The 19,932-nt window shown below is 42.7% G+C and overlaps 1 protein-coding gene across 2 annotated transcripts in view; it reads right to left on the bottom strand.

Moving 5' to 3' along the window:
- LOC310856186 (receptor-type tyrosine-protein phosphatase U) overlaps positions 1 to 19,932 on the bottom strand; it is a 228,045-nt gene that overhangs the window by 23,896 nt on the left and 184,217 nt on the right. The window contains exons 15-22 of one of the 2 annotated variants that reach the window (XM_083761435.1): positions 19,007 to 19,036; positions 18,542 to 18,696; positions 16,594 to 16,781; positions 12,822 to 12,894; positions 12,349 to 12,425; positions 6,225 to 6,261; positions 4,673 to 4,770; positions 494 to 610 (exon numbers count right to left, since the gene is read on the bottom strand). In XM_083761435.1, coding sequence (XP_083617561.1) covers positions 494 to 610; positions 4,673 to 4,770; positions 6,225 to 6,261; positions 12,349 to 12,425; positions 12,822 to 12,894; positions 16,594 to 16,781; positions 18,542 to 18,696; positions 19,007 to 19,036 — 775 coding nt within the window. The remainder of the gene's footprint in view (positions 1 to 493; positions 611 to 4,672; positions 4,771 to 6,224; positions 6,262 to 12,348; positions 12,426 to 12,821; positions 12,895 to 16,593; positions 16,782 to 18,541; positions 18,697 to 19,006; positions 19,037 to 19,932) is intronic. The other variant, XM_083761436.1, reaches the window with a different exon arrangement.

Below are 19,932 nucleotides of genomic sequence, written 5' to 3'. Positions count from 1 at the left end.
ACAAATGATTTAATAATCATTTACAGATGTATTATACATGGCTTATTCATGAATAGTTTTACTACTTACTAATACTTTATAAATTATTTGTAAATTTGTTATAAAGGTTTTAGTTATCATTTACAAATGTAAACAAGCAGGTTGTTAATGATTTGTTAATAGTCTACAAACTGCTTATAAACGTTTATAAATGCTTTATCATGGGGTCATTACAAATGATTTAATAATCATTTACAGATGTATATAAATGGCTTATTAATGAATAGTTTACTACTTACTAATACCTTATAAATGATTTGTAACCATAGTTATAACGGTTTTAATAATCATTTACGAATGTCAACAAACAGGTTAATAATGATTTGTTAATAGTCTACAAACTGCTTATAAACGTTTATAAATGCTTTATAACGGGTCATTATTGTAAAGTGCTACCAAGGATTTCACTCCAAAATGTTCTATTGAATAGTTGGGGAGATTTGGGTTGACTTACCCTCTCCAAGGCAAAGGTACGGACTGTATATTCAGCCAGCGTCTCCGTCTTTAGCAGTGTGATCTGGATGTCACCGTACATCTCACTGTCATCAGGCCAGTATTTACAGCATTTCACCTGTTTAGACAAAGTATTACAGAACATTCTAACCTTGCTGTAAATTACCCACTGAATGAAAAAGTTTAGTGTGAATAGTGTGAAGTAAGATCAACAAATTAACAAATCATAACAAATGACATATAGTTAAAACATATTGTGGGGGTTTGGCTCTGGCTAGCTTCTCTACTCTGTGTACACCCACAACTGTGTGGCTTTGTTCAGCTCCAACCAAGTGCTTCAGTTTGCAAACGACACCACAGTCATAGGTTTGATCACGAGCGATGACGAAACAGCCTACAGGAGAACCTGACACAATGGTGCCAGGAGAACAACCTGGCTCTCAACGTTGACAAAACTAAAGTGATAATCTTTGACTAGGAGGTCTCCTAGAGATCACTCTCCCATCCAGATCTGGGGCGCTGCAGTACAGAGGGTCAGACAGTTCAAATTCCTGGGGGTGCATATCACTGAGGACCTCACCTGGGCAGTGCAAACAGAGCGGGTGGTGAAGAATGAACAACAACGCCTCTTTTTTCTCCGAAAACCGAAGACAGCTAGCATGGGTCAAAAGTCAAAAGAGCCTTCTACATGGGCACCACAGAGAGCATCCTGACTGGCTGCTTCACGGCTTGGTATTGCAGCACAAACCTATACTGCAAGGCCGAATACATGAGTGGATGTGATATCCCCCATCCAAGCCCTGTACGATGAACGCTGTGTCTGCAAAGCTTGCGGAATCATGAAGGATTCAAGCCATTCCAACTAAACCGCAGACTGCTTGAGATGCTGCCGCATGTAAAACGGTTTCGCAGTCTCAAAGCCACTGGAAATAGACTGCAAAAAAGCTTCTTTCCCCTAACAAACAGATACATTAACGAACTGATAAGAACAAAAGCAAACCAGGGCAAAGGAAAATGCTAGCCCCCCCCCCATCCTTTTCTTGCGCTATTATGCCTGAACTGCAACTTCCTGAATCTGTTTAGTTGTTTACTGTGAAGTTGTTTCTAAAAAGTTCACCTAACTTTGGTACACAATGAACATGTACACAATGATACTCTTTATTCTATGTTTGCACTCTATAGAGGGTATGCGCGTGACATCATCATCAAACCAGGAAGTTATGCAGGAACACCTACTGAGTGGCAAAAAACTACTTTCTGGCCTTGACAGCCCATACATCCACACAGAAAAGTCATATCTGATTGTATTAAACAACGTTAAACAATGTTAAACTCACGTTGCATGTTGCTTTGCCACTCGATTTGCCACTTGATGTGCCATTCACTTTAAGCATGCGCATACCCTCCATTGGCCTCACCTTTTTCTTTTCCGTTATTATCTATGCTGCTGCATTGTCAAATGCCAAATAAAAATATGTTTTACTCTTATGTACCTGTACACAAGATGTAAAAGTACAACCTTGAACCTTGTCATTTAAGGCTTTGATGGACAGGGGGACAAAGGAGTGCTTAAAGCAATTTGGCTTGCACAGAATTCATGAAAACAATGTTACTGCCATTGTAATTCTGATTTAAAAGGCACTTTCACAAAAGTAAACACATGAAACGATTGTTCAGAAAACAGCCTTTGAAAGTGCTTCATCTTCTGGTGGAAAGCACACGTCAGAACAGCTATAACAGATCTGAGTGCAGTGTAAAATGCTGTTGGAGGGACAGCAAAACAACAAGCTGCCCTGTTGGTGATTTTTCATCCCAGATGGCAAAGTAAAGCGGTCCCATAATGACATGGAGAACAGGAGCGCTGCAATGTGTTCCACTCACCTCACACACGAAGCACCTGGTGTTTTTCATTCAGGGGAAAGGTTCTTTATTAAAGTCCAGCTCCTATTTGTTTTGTTTGTTCAGTAAGGCTGTGCTGTTGGGATGGTGGTCCTAATTGGATACAGGGCTGGTGTGAGTAAAATGGTGTCATTCTAACCATCCACCTGGATAATGTGTTTCTCTAGGGGGAAAGATGATGACGGGGCAGCTACACGTTTGAATGATAGGCTTGTTTATGCATGTGACAGATAATGACAGTGCTACGGTCAGGCTGTCTGTGAGGTCATAACATGTGGTATACAGTAAATGCTCTGTGTCGGGGTGCGGATGGCCTAGTGGTCAAGGTACAGTACATGCAGTACCACTTATAGGCTCTAATGCCCTGACAGCGAGTAGCGGGTTCCATCCCCAAGCCCGGCAACCTTTCCCAGCGTGTCACTCCCCGTTTCAGACCCAGGGACCCAGGGACAGACCCAGGGACACACATAGCTGTCTATAGGAGTGGTTGCACCACTCAAAAAAAGAAATGCTCTGTGCAGCTGCAGTGTAGATGCTATTACAGCCATTGTAATCACAATGATAAACACGTATTTAGGCAAAGGTAATGTGTAAAAAACATTCTGTGGCAACAGTGAAGCTAATGACAGTTTTAATCCATTTATAATGTATTATTAAATGTGTTATGAGTATGACACATTACACTGGACATACTGTAATATTTGTAATGCTTAGCATAAGTGTAGTACATAATACTTATTGCTCATTGTATTCATAAACTCATTACAATATAGCCTACAGTATGCATGCAGTATTTAGGAAGTGCTTCCTAAAAGTCATGCATTGTAAGTTGTACAAATTATAATTACACAATGATTGTGACTTCTCCAATAGATAATATAGGCCTAGAGTCCCCCCAGGATTCCGCATAGAAAAAGTCTTGATTCCGCAGAGAACAATCCTGATTCTGCATCTAAATACAACCTAAAATGACCAGTTATCAAGCAAAACGTAGTAAAGTAAAATCCTTTATGAAATAGATGGGTCATAATAATCGGATATTCAAATAATCCTTTTTGAGGCTAAAAATGTAATATAAAATATATATTATTATAATTTGTATTCTTTATTATTTTCATTATGTTCTGTTGCAATGGCTGTATGTATTGTCATTCAAACCCTGCCCATATTTATTTTAGAGGATCATCTAGTATGGGTGTAATATATTCCCTTCTGCATTAGCATTGTCAGGAGTCAGGACACACAATATGAAGATTCACTTTTAGAAAGACTACCGGTATTTAAAATGAGGGACATGTCTGTCAGTCAAAGAAGTCCCCCCAGGGCCCTGTGAAGAAAAAGTCCTACGAGGTCTCCTCACCATGTACAAATCATTGTAATATAATATTATAGTGGTAATAACAAATATAATTTGACAGGTTTTACTGCCACTTCGCCACCCCGCAGCCGGCAACTGGCAGCTCGCGACTGTATTCCGCGGCGGTAATTTCCGCAATCGTGGAATCCTGGGGGTCCAACTAATATAATGCTTCAAATGGAGCATAAATATAACACTAATAGTAAGTGTGTTGCCAAGTTGCTGTATCTCACCCAGCTCTGAAGTGTAATACTGTATGCAGTAAGATATGATATCGTCGCTGTCAGAAGGAAACCACCGAACCCTACCTAACACCCTTTAAATTGTTGGTTGTAAAAAATATTGAACAAATGTAAAAGTATTAAAAAGCGCTTCGGACTCCATTGGACCCTCAAACTGTCTGCTAAAGAAGCTAGCTCCACCACCTCTCCCCCTCTCATGCAAGTAATTGACAATATACTGTATAAAGTCACAATACCAACTTTGATGAGGCAGTATTCCATGGTTTTCTAAAGTTCCTGAAAAAATATTTTTTTCATTTCTTGTTGAGTTAGGTGGTTACTACGGAGCCCCTGAATGGCCATGCATTCAGGGGCTCCAAGATAATAATTATCTCGTACGTACAAGATAATATCTTGTACGTACAAGATATTATCTTGTACGTATGAGATAATATCTTGTACGGACGAGATATTATCTTGTTTTACCACAAGTTGTGGTAAAACAAAATGTTTTCAGGAGTGCATGAAGTTGTTTTACGAGTACTTACTGTTTAGCACTAGATTTCCATGAACTAATGACAACATGTACACTTTACACAGACAGGATGCACGCTGCACTAAGGCCACTGCAGAGTGACGTTGGTGAATAAAGAATGTAAAGCTAACAGCAGCTCCGTCTAAAGGGAACAGTGATGTCACTCACCCTGCCTACCTCCACCAACTTGGTGATCATGACGATGCTGAAGCAGTTCTCCTGCCACACCATCCTCCAGAAATCCAACACCGTCTCCTGCTTGGGGCCTTGTGGAGGGAAGAAGAAACAGCCCCATCAGAGCTGCACTCTCAATGAAAGACACTTGTTGATGGTGCTGTTGTGTGTGGCCACCAGAGCATGACCGATATACCGCCTGTTATTATTATTTTACATCTATTTTGTTAATTATGTATGCAACAACTTTCAACTTGGCATCCCCATTTTGAGCTTGTCATTGTAGGCCTTTTTTTTTTAACTAGCAAATGTACAAGTTCGCAACTAACTAACTACTATTATTTTGCTTACAAGTTGAATATACTCAAATACAAACCTATCATCATGACAACATATTGGTCAAAACATCTGTAATCTACAAAGATTACTGATGTCTATAGCGCCCACTGTCACATCACTCATCATCATGCCCAAGTGACCTTGGTCAGATGACAGGACAGTAATCTGTGAAGATTGTAGCCTACTATCAATTAACTGATTGGAGGATTCCAGGTAAGAGGGAGAGAAGGAGATATGATGTCAATATACCCCCCCCCCCCCCCCCCCCCACACACACACACACACCACCCCTTTCCACCCTCACTGTATAGGTTTCTTTTCCCTTTTTACCTCCTTTATGATGCTATTTTTTTGGGCTATATAGAAGTGTCTATTTGTACGTCTTTAAATGTTTTGATGATTTGAACAAGGTGGACCCTCTTGTAAACAAGTGTAATGCTTTATTGGGTCGTCCACTCACAGTTAACAGTCTTTGTATTGAGTTGTGCTTGAAATGTACTGTAATTCTGCAAACTGTTAATACATATTTCAATCAATCAATCAAAAGCCTCCATCAGTCATTTTCATGTGGAGATAACTTAGAATGGGATACACCACTGGAACAACAAGCACCCAGAGAAACCATGCTCACAATGACACAAACACAGCTGAGCTCCCAACTCAGCTGTAAGTCTGTGTGTGTGCGCACGCGCGCGAGTGCGTGTGTGTGTGTGTGTGTGTGTCACTCTCTCTTTCACTTCACACTCTGTCAATCTGCATGTCTGAAGCTGCTCAACTAATCGGTCGAGCAGCCCTTCAGCAACGTTTTGGCTGCAGAGTCTGCAGCAGACCCTGGCTCTGTGAGTTGCAGAGAGGGAACTGAAGGCTTCTTTTATTCCACGTCAGATTCCTGGACTCTTCACATCACAATGGTTTAGGAGCTATAATTAATGTGTTTAATTATTCATCTCTTCTTCATGATTAATTCAGTGACATCAATCACACAGCTGCCACTGGGCGGTGGTCACACATGCCATCACCTTTAGATTCGCAAGACGTGCGCTTTGGCTCAGGATGTTGAGCCAACAGATTTCTGATTTATTACTCACTTACAAAATCAAAAATACAGCACTGAAAGCATGAAAAATCAAAGATGCACGCACACACACGCCCACACGTGCCCACACACACACACATGCACACACACACGCCTTGCAGGGATACTCACCCTGAGTGGCGATGAAGTGGTTGGATCGATGGTAGCCCTGCAAAAGAGAAGAGGAATGAGGTGCTGAGTAAGACCATGTGATCGTGGCTCACAGCTGGAAGGGAGATCATGTCTGGACAGCCGTCTGCTCTCCTCTGGCTCCCCGTCCTCTAATGACCCACAGCACCCACTACATACTTTAATGTCGTCTTTCTCCACAGCCACCATATTAACTTTACTCTGTATATGCAGTTAATTCCTCAGTATTCATATAATCAAACCAAATGCCTTGATTGGTGCTGTCGTTTAGAGGCAAAACAGCATCTGTAAAAGCAGATAATTAATATGCTCACAAAATACATTACAGTATGGATTTTTTTTTCTGCGTGTACGTTATAATTCAAGCTAGCGTGAGTTATCTGAAAAAGCATAACGTAGATGTGGGCGCCTTTCAATTTCAGAAGCCCTAATTAGTCAAAAATGGCTGATTCTTCACAGAGCGTCAGGATCCAATAAAGAAATAGAAATAATGTATTTTCATTGAAGCCACAACTGCAGACTAACAGCTTACGGCCTTTTCTTTCATAGACTCAAACAGTTCGTTGCAGACAACAACCCCAACATGTCTGTCTAATAGGTTTCACATGAAAGCATGCAGGCTATCATGGCCTTAATTAACTTGCTTGTATTATTTTTGGATGGGTGGGCCGGTGCAGTGGGGAGCTACATCTTGCATGCACAGCGAAGCATTCTGAGATCTTTCATATCAAAGGAGAGGACAGCCTTTGATATAGATGTCAGATCTGTCCTCACGGTGAACACAGATGTTCATGTAGAATGAGAGGGCACCACATGCAGCCTTGAGGGCAAAAAGGCAACAAAGAAATGTGCCTGAAGGCCTGAAGAAATGTGAGACAAACAGTTTGTTTCACACTAAACCACAACTCTTCCTCCTGAAAACAACACATTTCTTCTCTGGCTTTGCAATACAAGCTCAACAGTCATTCTAAAGAGCGAGCGGTTGTTAAAATACCCTCCTGAATGTGACCTCATTATTACAATTAATTTGGAATCATTCCCAGGAGATATTTTTGAGAGGACATGCAGGAATGACAACTGAGTGTTGGCATTATGAGTGTCCTGGATTGCAAAGACACAAAACACCAGATCTTAAAGCATAAATGGACCCTCAATTGAGTCCTGCCTTTATTAAAACTCACATACAGCCTTTATTACTTAGGTATGGAGCTTGAAACCTGATACCCGAATAAACTAAGCTTTTGGGCAAATAAGCTTTGGGCTTATCAAGCCTGCTATCGAGCATAGCAGCCCATGACATCATGTTTACGATCATGTGGCGATCAAGAAATAAATCTGATCACACATGCTGGCACAAACATGTCGTACTAAAAGTGTATTGATACCTGCCAAGCAGCACTGCCTGGGTAAACAAAATAACCCTTTTTTATCATCTTATTTTGACTTAAAGCAAAAATAAATATTGTTTTCTCATTCTGACACAGCAGTAGGCCTATATGACAATATAATTGTTTTAAAGGTGATATGTTTACCTTATGTGAGTCTAGTCTATTGCCTTTCAGCCTCTGTATAGGGACTTGTTACACTACTCTCTGTTGCTTGAGTGTACTTTGTTAAAGTTTCGAACGAGGCTTGCTTTAACGAGCTTAATAGGCTACACCTGGAGAGAGGTGGAAGAGGAGAAGAGGTAATTCAGCGATTCGTGTGGATGAATTAGGCTACACAAGATCACAACATGTTGTGTAATTTGGACAAACAAGAGGTAATCCATAGCTTACTACCACTGTCTGTGTCTGTGTTGTGCATGCGTCGCAACCGCACGCCTGTGTCACTTTGACGCCACACTTTCTCTCCCCTTCTCTCTCTCGTCTCTCTAGACTCCTCGACAACTACATGCAGCAGCCGATCTGCAAGCCCACAACAGATCGCAACGCGTTGCTGATGCAATGCGGCATCAGCTGTGTTCCCTGCGCGTCTAAGATAAAAGGGAAGAAAATAAATAATTAAATAGTGCGTGACTGTGTAGAAACCAGAATTGAGAACCAAAATTGAATTTGGATAGGTACCCGGTACTCAACACGTTTGGATCGGTTCCTGCTTGATCCTGAGGTTCGGTACCCACCCCTAGTCTGGACCCTGCTAATGCATGGTTGGCTGCGGGAGTATAGCTTTAATTGACAGACAACCCCTTCAGCCAATCAGCATAACAAAAAAAAGTGTCATCATCTCCAGTCCCCAACTTTATGGCTTGGCTCGTCTTATCGCTGCTTGCAGCTATATTTTATGCCCAGCTTTGTGTGATTGTGTGTACCAAATTTGAGATGATTTGATTGGCTGAGCACGGAATCTGATGTATGATGATATATGATGATAAGAGCGCCGCTCACTTCACACCAGTGTGATCTTTATTATTATTGAGGGGTTGTGTGTACCAAATTTGAGATAAACTGATTGGCTGAGCACGGCTACGGCTATGCCCAGCTTTGTGATATTATTAATACTAGAGCGGTGCCCATTGGGCACTGGCCTACTTGGTACGATGCAAGTTGGAAATGTTGTGTCCCTTTTATGCCCATAATGGAGTTATTTGTCAGGCATGCCCAAATATGGAGTCTATGCAGATGTCAGAACATCATCGTGATGTCAGACCCACCCAGAGTTCTATGTCAGGTATGCCCAAATACAGTGACGTAGGAAGCGTGGGGGCCACGTGGGACTGTGACACCTGCGTAAACTAGGCTGGTGTGTGCTTGTAGTGTGTGCGTGCGCACCATAGAGTATATATGAATAGAGAAGACACCCGAGTTCTCCTCCCATCCACTTGCATTAAAGGTATATTCAGTGATTTTACTCAAAAAACCTTAGGTTTCGTTTTTGGCTGTGGGACCCAGCCTTTCGTCCAATCAGGATAGAGAGTCAAAAACTAAACCTAAGGTTTTTTGACCCCCAGGGGTTAACCGGGGTACAGGGAGGAACTCCTTATATGGCCAGCACACTCTATAGTAGGGAGGATTATCACAACAAAACAAAAAAATAAGTGATATTTGAATTAAGGGAAAGTTGCTCAAAAGCGCATGAGGCGATTTCACTCCTCCTTCCTGGTAGGAACAGAGTGCATTCTGGGATGGATTTGCCTCAAACACATGAACGCGCTGCCGTTGACTATCATTGTGTCGTTTGTGCGCGTTCACGTATGAAACATTTGTTCACGTATCATGGCCTCAATCACATGAACGTGCGCAATGATAGTCAACGGAGCAGCGCTGGCTCGAGCTGCAATGACAAATTCGGCCACTATGTCCATTTCGCCTCAGGGTTTCCTCTGGGTGCCTTCTCTATTAATATATGCTCTAAGGTGCGCACGTGGGTATACAGTATGTGCTACGGTACTACGTCCATATATGGAGATATAGGGGTGATCATGTCCAAAGCCCGGACAGAGGCTTTTGTGCTGGTTCTGGACAACCGACTACCCGACGGATTCGACACCGGGCACTGCACTCCCTACGTGTGTGTGTCCAATTTGAACCCGGTGGGGCGAACGGTTCTCGAGTTATGTGGATTACATCACGTACGTACAGAAACTTGGTGCATATATAGATAGATGTCAAGTCTGTCCATGTCTATGTCTCTCACACACACACTCTCGCACGCTCGCGCGCGCACGCACGCGCACACGCACACACACACACACACACACACACACACACACACACACACACACACACACACACACACACACACACACACACACACACACACACACACACGTGTATATAAAGTTGCGCCTCCGAATGGGACTTGGGAATGTACAAGGTTGCAGATGGTGGAAAGGGGGACAAGCGACAAGGGACAAAAAGGAAAGAAATGTAGTGTTGGGGGGGGGGGGGCAGGCAGAAAGAAGAGTGGTGAAGTACTTACTTCCCTGTTAATCCGAATCTACAGGGTCCAAAGTGGAGGATGTGGACAGGGAGTTAAAAGAGAGACATACAGGCCAGTTAATGAGAGAGAGTAGTTATAGACAGGTGGAGCGACAGGAGACTGTGTGTGTGTGTGTGTGTGTGTGTGTGCTCGTGCGTGCGTGCGTGCATGCTTGTGTGCATGCCTGTGTGTCAACGCCTGTGTGCGTGTGTGTGTCAACGCCTGTGTGTGCGGTCATCCCTATGTTCCCCAGGTAAGTATGCACATGTGCATACTGTACATAGTTAGTTTAATCTGCCCCATGAAAAGGGCACTGTACCAATAAGGCACTGTATTGCACTATAATAAGTCACTGCATACACAATTAAGCCATACACACAAAGTCTGAAATAAAGCTTTTCCATTTAACGTCTGTGGAAAGAGTCACAAGCTGCTCAAATCATGCTCCCGGAGAGCAGGTTGGTGTATGTGCCGTCGGTGTGTGAATGTGTGTGTGAGAATGGGTAATGCATTGTAAAGTGCTTTGGATAAAGGTGCTATATAAATGCACCATTTACCATTGACCATAGAAGACCTGATCTATTATGCACTTTGACCTGTCTGTGGTTACAAAGCCACTTTACATCGATTACATGATATCATAAATTAAGTGTTAACATGGATTCTGATGTAACGCGAGGTTGAAAGGGGGGGCTTCAGGTTCACAGACCTCCTCTATTCACCTTTTCACAGATGGACTGAAAAAGTTGAATATCACAATGGACAAAGGATATGTCCAACACAGCTTTCTGTTTCGATTGCTAAAACTCCACTATTTTGTTTGGTATATCCCTTGTTTATGTTGAAATGTGCTTCCTACCTTCCAACTGCCATTTTTCATTTTGGGGAAAACACAAACCTCTTGTTAATGTCGATGGAAAAAACAAAAACAACGCGTGACCCCCCCATCTCCCATCCAGCAGCCTGACAGACAGTGAAGGTGAGCAGTGAAAGGGGATCAACTCTATCCAGCGATTGAATAACATCAATCATGTCTACTTCATTCAGTGTCACATGGGTTTATATAAACAAACGAACAAGCATGCACATCCACTCTAAAGTGCCAGGTGCAGGACAGACGTCAGACTATGAAGGAAAAATGTAATCCACACCCTGGTGGTCTTCGACCATCGTGACGTTTGCAGTCCAAGTGGCTTTTCCTCAGCACTCTTCCAGAGGAAGAGCGACTTGTGGTCGAAACATCAAGTACGATGGTGGAAGAAAACACTTTTGGAGTCTGATCCAGTTTGCGTATTCTTTTTTATTTTTTCTCTTTTTTTTAATGGGTTTACCTCTGAGAACTGCATATAAAAGGTATTCGTTCCAGTAGAATTATGTCAGCAGGGGTCAGCAGGGGGTGGGGACTGGGGATTCGGTGAATCAGGGATTATGACAGATTTTGATTGTCCGTAGCTTTCAGGAACAAATACCAGGTCAAAATGTGGGCCAGCAGTACCGGCTGTAGTGGTGAGAATAATCATTATTTTCTGGGACTCGAGTCATTTAGTTCCTGTTCACTAAAAAGATTAGTTCCTATGATTTGCTTCCGGCTCTGCCCTCCTCACATAGTTTAGTCCAATGACGACAGAGGAACGTCTCTCTTCAGCCAGTCAAAATGTTTACTTTGTAACTGACTGACGGAACTTTGCGTCACCAGGCTTTCAACACAGAGGAAAATGAAGGACTCGAGGAACAATTACTTTTGAGGTAGTGACCAAGTTCGTTCCCGTTCACCAAAAAGAGCGAATGACTTTGAACAAATCACTCGCCAATGAAACAACACTAACCGGCTGGTTTGCAGCACAAACACTTGGAGTTGGACTGTGTCTTTGGAGCACAGTTAATAGCTTGGTGTGCTCAAACTGAGCAGAATGCAGACTTTAAACAAACAATAGAACAAATCTGCACTCAAAATAAAGTATTGGGGGATTTTAATGTGCTGTAGTAGCAGCGGTCATGAAACGGACACGTTTCAGCCCCTCAGGCCTTTGTGAGTTTCAACACATTAATCACACTCTGAAACTTATTTTGTGTGGATTGATTCTTTGATGCTTTTGTAGCACCATGACAGTCTGTGTCCATGTTGTATAAGCACCTCAGTGGACTGTGAAGATACAACTCTGATTGGTTGGTAGGTGAGACTTACGTCGATGTAGTTGGCGTTGATGTAGTCAGAGTTGGGGTCACCCAGGAGTGGGTGGAGCTTCACTCTGTGGCGGTCATCTGAGATGGTAGAAAAATCAAAAAGGAATAAAATCAAACAGCATAGGAATATTATATTACAATAACAAAATATAGACAAAAGGTTTAGTGTTACTGTAGCATAAGAGGCCGTGTCCACAGGAAGGGTTTATCATGTCCAGAATGATTCTAAGGAGTGTTTTTCATTGCCTGCAATGTTCAACACTATCAACCGTTGCTGTCGTTCAATGTGGTGTCATCTGCATTATTAGCACAAACAGCCTAGCAGAAATAACAGTAAACATGGACTTCTCATTGTCGTGTTAATGATTCAAAGGTCATAAATGAGCTAGTTGTCAGACACAGCTAGGATGATCCAACATGACATTGATGAGCGGTGCTTGTCACCAAAAGTTTAACTATTTTAGTTTAACTTACATCCCGTCAAGGTATCATGTCTCCCTTTGGTTTTGTCTTTCTTCTTTGTGCTGTCCCAGCCATCAAAAAAGCTCTGTGGAAGACAAGACATTCTTATGATGGAGATAGCGGCTTTGTGAACCTCCCCTATTAACCATTTAGCCAACTTAGATAAGCCTCAGGCGCAATGTGGCTTTTCAGCATTTTCTTTCTTTTGTTTAAGTGTGATAAGAAATATAGTTTTTTCACGGTTATCACACTGAAATCCTATCAGCAAGTCAAGTCTCAAGCACAGCCAGGGTTTACATCAACAGGGCAGTAGTGTTGTGAGAATGTTTTGAGATAAGGACTGATTATGTGCTTTATGCATGTTAAGTATTCAAACAAGGACACAAGTGTCACACAGAGACTGCTACAGTAGAACCCCCACTGCTACTCCCCATTAGTAAGTAGGTCGGAGAGGCTTATTGTTGGAATAAGCGAGAACTATCCCCGTTACGATGCACTAGACCTCTGGGAGTGTGATTGCTGAGGAGGAATGTCACACCTATCATCAGTTCCTAGTACTTACCATACAACTTTCCACACCCAAGCCCTGCTAGTCAATTCAAAGGGCTTTATTGGCATGAGGAAACATACGTTTACATTGCCAAAGCAGAAAGAACAATACAACGATACAGCAATACAATCAAAACAAAAATGATGTACATTTGAAGGTCAGAATCTTCAATAGATCAAATTCTATGTACCAAGGTCACTCGATGCAGGTATAGTGCAGGAATATACACAATGATTAGTCTTTAGGGTGGTTGTGTTCCATTTGATATCCTTCTCCTATCACAGCAACGCACAAATCTTGCTGCTGTGTTCGCACATTGTTGTACTTCGCCCAGCAGATATGGGAGTTTTTTGTCATTGGTCATGTTTTCAAAATATCTGTGTGTGGTTGTAATCTGTGGGAAGTATGTGTCTCTGATGTCTTGGTACAATGGACAGATGACATCCTCCTCAAATGTGCCCTTGTCTGCTTTGCCTGCTTAGAGTTAAGAGCAAAGAGTAGGCATCAGCTAAACACAGTATTTCCAGGTAGTGTGGCCGAGTGGTCTAAGTCGCTGGATTTAGGCTCCAGTCTCTCTGGAGGCGTGGGTTCAAATCCCACCACTGCCACAAATGTGCAAACTTTGGTTTCACATGTCTGGGACTTCTGCAGATGCCCAAGAGCTAGTCAGAAATGAACTAATCTGAGTTCCCAGACTTTTTGGCCACTAGGGGGGCGAGAAAGAAAGTCACTAATCTCTGGAGATGAATTCACCGTAATATCAGTTTGCTCGTAATGGATGTCTACCCTCAGGTTTCACTTGACTATACATTCTGTACATTTGGCTAACAATTTGCACTGCATAAATACCTAATCTATACATTGTATACAGTATGTTCCATTTCCATCTAGCATAATAACTCAGAGCAGAGTGGCGCAGCGGAAGCTGTCATAGGCCGAGTTGGCAGTGTCCATTATCGAACCCATGTTGTTGGTCCAAAGGAGAGTGCTCTACCGACTGAGCTACCCGGACACAAATAATAGGTTGCCCCTAGAAGAAGTGTCCTGTTGTTGTTGTTATAGCATATACTGGCTCACCTGCCAGTGAGGAGCCCCCACTGTGAGGAGATGGTACCTCAACCTCTCCATTGCTGTTTCATGCGACCGTTTATTGACCTGATTGGTTTGTTCCGCCAATAACAAACAAACACACACACACTCTCTCTCTCTTTAGGACTGGCCACAGAGGTTTGATCAATGTCTTAATAGCACCTCTGCGTTCCACAGGGAAATAAAAAGTACCTGGCAGGAGAGCAACAATCATTTCCCTTTGTAATGGAGCCAGAGAGAGAGAGTTTTAACAGCGGGCGACAGACTGACACATTTTCCGGAAGTGCATTATTTGTCAATGAGACCCGGCAACTACTGGCGGTGTACAGGCGATGGTCGAAAAGTGAGTGGGGGAACGTCGCCCAAAAATATGAAAATAATTGAACATCGTCCGGCGATAACGGGCGATTAGGCGATAGCCCAATGAAATTCATGTGTCGCTCGCCGTTGTTCTCCCGCGGTTGAAACTGAGAGAGAGAGAGGCAAACACTAGAGTGAGTATATGGATTTGGGGAGTGGCCTGTGTTTTGCTCGTGAGGGAGAGTTTAATGGATGTACACTGGTGGTTCCACAGGGGGACTGTCACTAGTGCAGCCCAGAGAAGAACTGGTGGTTCCACAGGGGGACTAGTGCAGCCCAGAGAAGAACTGCAAGGTGTTTTCTCTTCTTCAGAAGTGTCAGAGGAGCATGGCTAACAGAGCAGGAGCTCTCCTGCTCTAACATACAGAATCATCCCAGCGAGAGGAGGCCGTATTCAGGGACACCACAGTGTTCCCTGTACTCACACAACTATGGATATGGAGGTTATTACACCAACAGCAGAACCAATGTTCTATCTATCTGTACACTTGTCTCTATTTTATAGTTCAGTGGAAAAGCTAAATCCACCTCTATATAAAGAGCAGGAGAGCGTAACCGGCCAAATGACTATCTGCCACGCAAAGGAAAGCCATTTACATTATGTGCCAAAGCTGTGAGCAGGTTGGGAACAATGTATTTTGATTCAGAATAATTCTCTTCATTACCCAGCCAGCCAGACCATATCGCTGCTGTTAGGTAGAAACCTTGTATGTACAAAACGGTTACTTTTCTGGAAATGAAAAAAATAAAAATAACCTGTGATTCAATGGATCCAATGTAGTAATTATTTAGTCACATTCTCTTGTTAATAGTTATATAAAAAACAGACGTTTAAACACTTTCACTTTAACCTTTAAATCTTAAAAAATAGTTAAAATAGCAGATCTGCAGATCATACAGCTTGTAGTTCTGCTATTTCTGCTACACTCTTGTACAACGATTAAGGCATTAATTTAAAAAAGAGCATTAAAAGTTGCATCAAAATGTTGCTACAGTATGAGGTTTCTGCCCGACAGCGTCGATATGCTCCTTGTGAGCACGAGTGTCTCCTCTCTCTGTACCCTTGGTTTCCTGTCTCTACACAGACCCTCCTGTATCTGAAATAAAGCATTCCACACACAAGGAGTGTTCTTCTCTCCACCAAGCTTTGTGCAGGAGAGCAGGACAAATAATGTCTGCTACCAAGAAGCAATGCGTTCTGACTTTGTGATACATTGAGACCCGTAAAGCCTTCTCTCAGCTGTCAGTGTGTGTGTGTGTGTGTGTGTGTGTGTGTGTGTGTGTGTGTGTGTGTGTGTACTCATCAGGTCTGCCATGGTGACAGAGGTCCTCTTTAAGGCCAGATGAGGATGATTTATTCATAGTCTATAGTGTCAGCATGGTGTTCTGATGTCTCTTAACTCCTGCTAATTAATTTCAGAGGCAATAAGGAGAGTCTATATGGAAGATGTCAGAACAGGACGGATGGCACCCTGCACCGCCCACACCTACCATATGCTTCACTTTATTCTAAATATCTGAACTCTCATGACTTCAATATGCAGTTATATTGAAGTATAGATAGATAGATTTCTTATGTCCATCATTCAAGCTGCAAGCAGAGCCTGCAGCACCACGTGCTGTATACTAAATGGCTCCCACCCCGAGCACGGCAGACCTTTGCTGTGTGTCAGTCTCCACTGTACTAAGGAAATCCCCAAAAATATCTTACAAATAAATGCGCACTTGTGCATATGGCCTCATACTGTATAGTGTATAGTGCCAGTGAATACTTCAGAATCTCACCTCATACTCCTGCTTGAAGCCGTAGCCCTCAGCGGTCTTCATCTGGTTAATGTGCTGGAGGAGGTCAGCTACGCGGACGGCAGGATGGAGCTGTCCCGTGTGGTATGGAGAGCCTTTACGTCCACACTGACGCCTCGGGGAGCCTCCCAGCAGACTGCTGGACTCGTTGACTGAACTGCGAGCCTCGCCTGCAAGGGGGAGGAGGGACCAGGACAGAGGGCTTTTTAGAATGAGACCAACTCGTTTTGCAGTATTCTGCAGTCTAGTGAGAATCAGTGAATACAGATATAGTCTGTACGTACTCCGAACAATAATTCCCTCACAAACCACCATCATAGTGGTAGGGCCTATATCAAACTCTGAAATCTTATGAATTTGACTAATTTCTTCAAATACTGCTTAGTATATTTTGTTTGGTATGTTCATGTTTTATTCTAACTCATTGGCATTAATTTGGGATAACAATAACACAGTGGTGCCCAAATGGATACATATATTAGTAGGGGAATTCGTGGCTTAGACTGGATCACAGTTCAGAACAAAAAAAACCTGATGTGGAAAGGTTAGGATGGTGAGGAAATTCAAACAATATGTGTTTATCCCCTCTGTGTGTGTACAGCGTAGAGTAGACGCTCGCACACTAAATCCCCATCCCAATCTTCACGGCTTCTGTCGAGGTGTCTCGCTCACTTATTTTAAGTCATTCTGGGTACAGAGTGACAGCTAATAAATACGAGGCAGACTTAACAAGATATTTTCTGTTGGACAAGCACTGCTATATGGGCCCTTTTTTTTGGACGGTACAATATCCTTTGCCAATGTAATAGGAGGCGTACGTGTGCTGCCATATCAATTTAACGATGACATCCCTGCCAACACGCCTATGGAAAACTGTCCATCAACAAAATATGCTTCCTGTGAAATTGCTTGTTTCTTCTGTAGCACACCTGAACTAAATCACACTAAGCACTGCAGAAAAAAGATACTGTGCTTCATGCTAGTACACATGAGGGTAGGACATCACATTTAACTGATTCCAGCTTAAATGTAGAGAACATTTAAATAATTGTAAAAACATGAACACAATATAATTTGCATTATGTTTATGATACACTAAATATAATTGGTGTGCCATATTGAACTGAAGAGAGAAAAAAAAGATCTGCAAACAGTCTTCGATGTTCCCAAACAACTTTATCGGAGCGGAAAATAGAACATTTTGACATCTGCAGTATTCATCATATTGGACTGAACACATGCATTTATTTAAGAAAGCATGTCTAAAAAAATTATATTATTGGATAAGTGTCTTGAACATAAACATCTCTTTCATATATACTGCAGGAGCCCGAGGGTATTTGAGGAAATCAAAAGGAGTCAAAGCCGGACTCGAATTGCAAATCATTACTCAGAATGCAGAGAGCCGTTTCTCTCACTCTCTGTGTGCAGTTCTTTTCCTGCCCCGTCCCACGCTTTTTGCCGTACTTGAGATTAATTGAATGTTCAATCTCCTGCTGGGTATTGTGCCAGTACTCTGGTTCGCCTGGCTTCTTGAACAGCGGCAGACAGCACTTGAGTAAGGTTAATGGCTTGCCTATTGTAACTATTTACTTTTCTTTATTTCGCTTTTTGTAAATTAATGGCATACATTTACTAGATTGTCGCTAAAATAGCCAATCTAGAAACACATTGCATTGTGTTGGAGATTGGAGATCAGGAATTCTTTGGGGGGAAAGAAGCATGAAGGGGAAGTCTGGGTGAAGGTACTTTGTCATACGGTTGTTTCCTATCAGAATGGTTCAGGTGTGAATGGTTCTCTGATAGACACCACACTATCAACACCATAACAATCTGATGGATGATCCATGCCAGCATCTGACACTGTATAAAGAAATGATCTGTGCTGTGAATGAAAGTGTGCATGAGTGCGTACGTGCGTGCGTCTTACTGCGTGCCGAGCAGGTGTGTGCGTCCATGAAAGACAGTGCCATCCTCTCATCCTCCTGCAAGGTGCTCTGGTCTGTGAAACTGTGCTCCATAGAGCCCATATGGCTCTTCTCCTGGCGGTAGCTAATAGGTGTTTTATTCATGTTCACTGGTTTCCTATCAAATAAAGATGGAGAGAGAAGGAGGAGGGATGGAAGGACCAGAAGGAGAAAGAGAAGGAGAGAGGGATACCGACACAGAGAGTAGGAAAGGAGCCGTGGGAGACAGCATGACAAAAAGGAAAGGAGAGATGGTACAAGAGGGGAGGAAAGGAGACAATGAAGAATGCATTTCATAATAATTTGCACCCACCCACCCTGGCTGCAATTTTAGTGGATGACAGCCATTTGCACAAGCATGTATATGATGGAACACAAAATTAACAATGGCAAAAGTAAAACAAAAAAAAAGAAAAACGATCACTTACGGATAGTAAGAGTAAGAGTAGATGTCCCTTCTGGAGAAGTGTGAGGATGGAGGAGGAAGAGGAGGAAAAGGAAGAAGAGGAGAGGAGGAGGAGAGATAAGAAAATCAAGAGAAAGAAGAGAATGTAAGCTGCAAGCAATGCCAGCTGTGGGCAGGGATGCATTGATTTCAGTGGAGATGGGAACCGTTTGGATGCATGTGACACATGCATATATACAGCATTATAGCAAGCAAGGCACTGTCCCAATCACAGCCTCTCCTTTCTCCTTTAGCGCTGTCTCAACTCTCAACTTTAATGAACATACGTGGCTTCATGCCAGAAGCACATTTGGCGATCAATTGTCTGAGAACTAACTGGCAGCTTAATGGACAGCGGTCCAGACTACTGTGGGGACTATAGTGTCAACGCTAACATCAACAGTATGCCGTGTGGCTTCAGCATGTTTGATAATGATTACCAGCCCTACATGCCCTCAGGCACCTCTCACTTGGCATGTAGTGTCAGTTGGAATTGCACATACGTTATTACTTGCGCAAGCAGAGCGCGCAAGTAATGTTTTCGCCCGGTCTCCTTCGTCGTGACAGCTGTTCCGCCATTCGATGTTTATGCAGAAAAACATCAAATCTGTGCCTGTGTTGCTGGACCAAATGACCACAAATGACCATATCTCTTACGTCATCATTTAGAGCTAGTCATACGTATACTATATACATAATCAGTAAAAATAAAATAGCAAATTGTGCCTGATCTGCTGGGACCAGAGTACGTGGTGTGTATGTGTATGACTAGCTCTTAATGATGACGTAAGAAATATGGTCATTTGTGGTCATTTGCCCCAGCAAACCAGGCACAGATTTGCTGTTTTCTTGCATAAACATCAAATGGCGGAACAGCTGTCACGGGTTTTTGGCGCAAAGTAACCACAG

The sequence above is a fragment of the Protomyctophum parallelum genome (genome assembly GCF_964188405.1).
Source record: "Protomyctophum parallelum genome assembly, chromosome: 3".
NCBI lineage: Eukaryota > Metazoa > Chordata > Actinopteri > Myctophiformes > Myctophidae > Protomyctophum > Protomyctophum parallelum.
The sequence above is the reverse complement of the archived record's forward strand: the minus strand, read 5'-3'. Positions and strand labels throughout refer to the sequence as shown.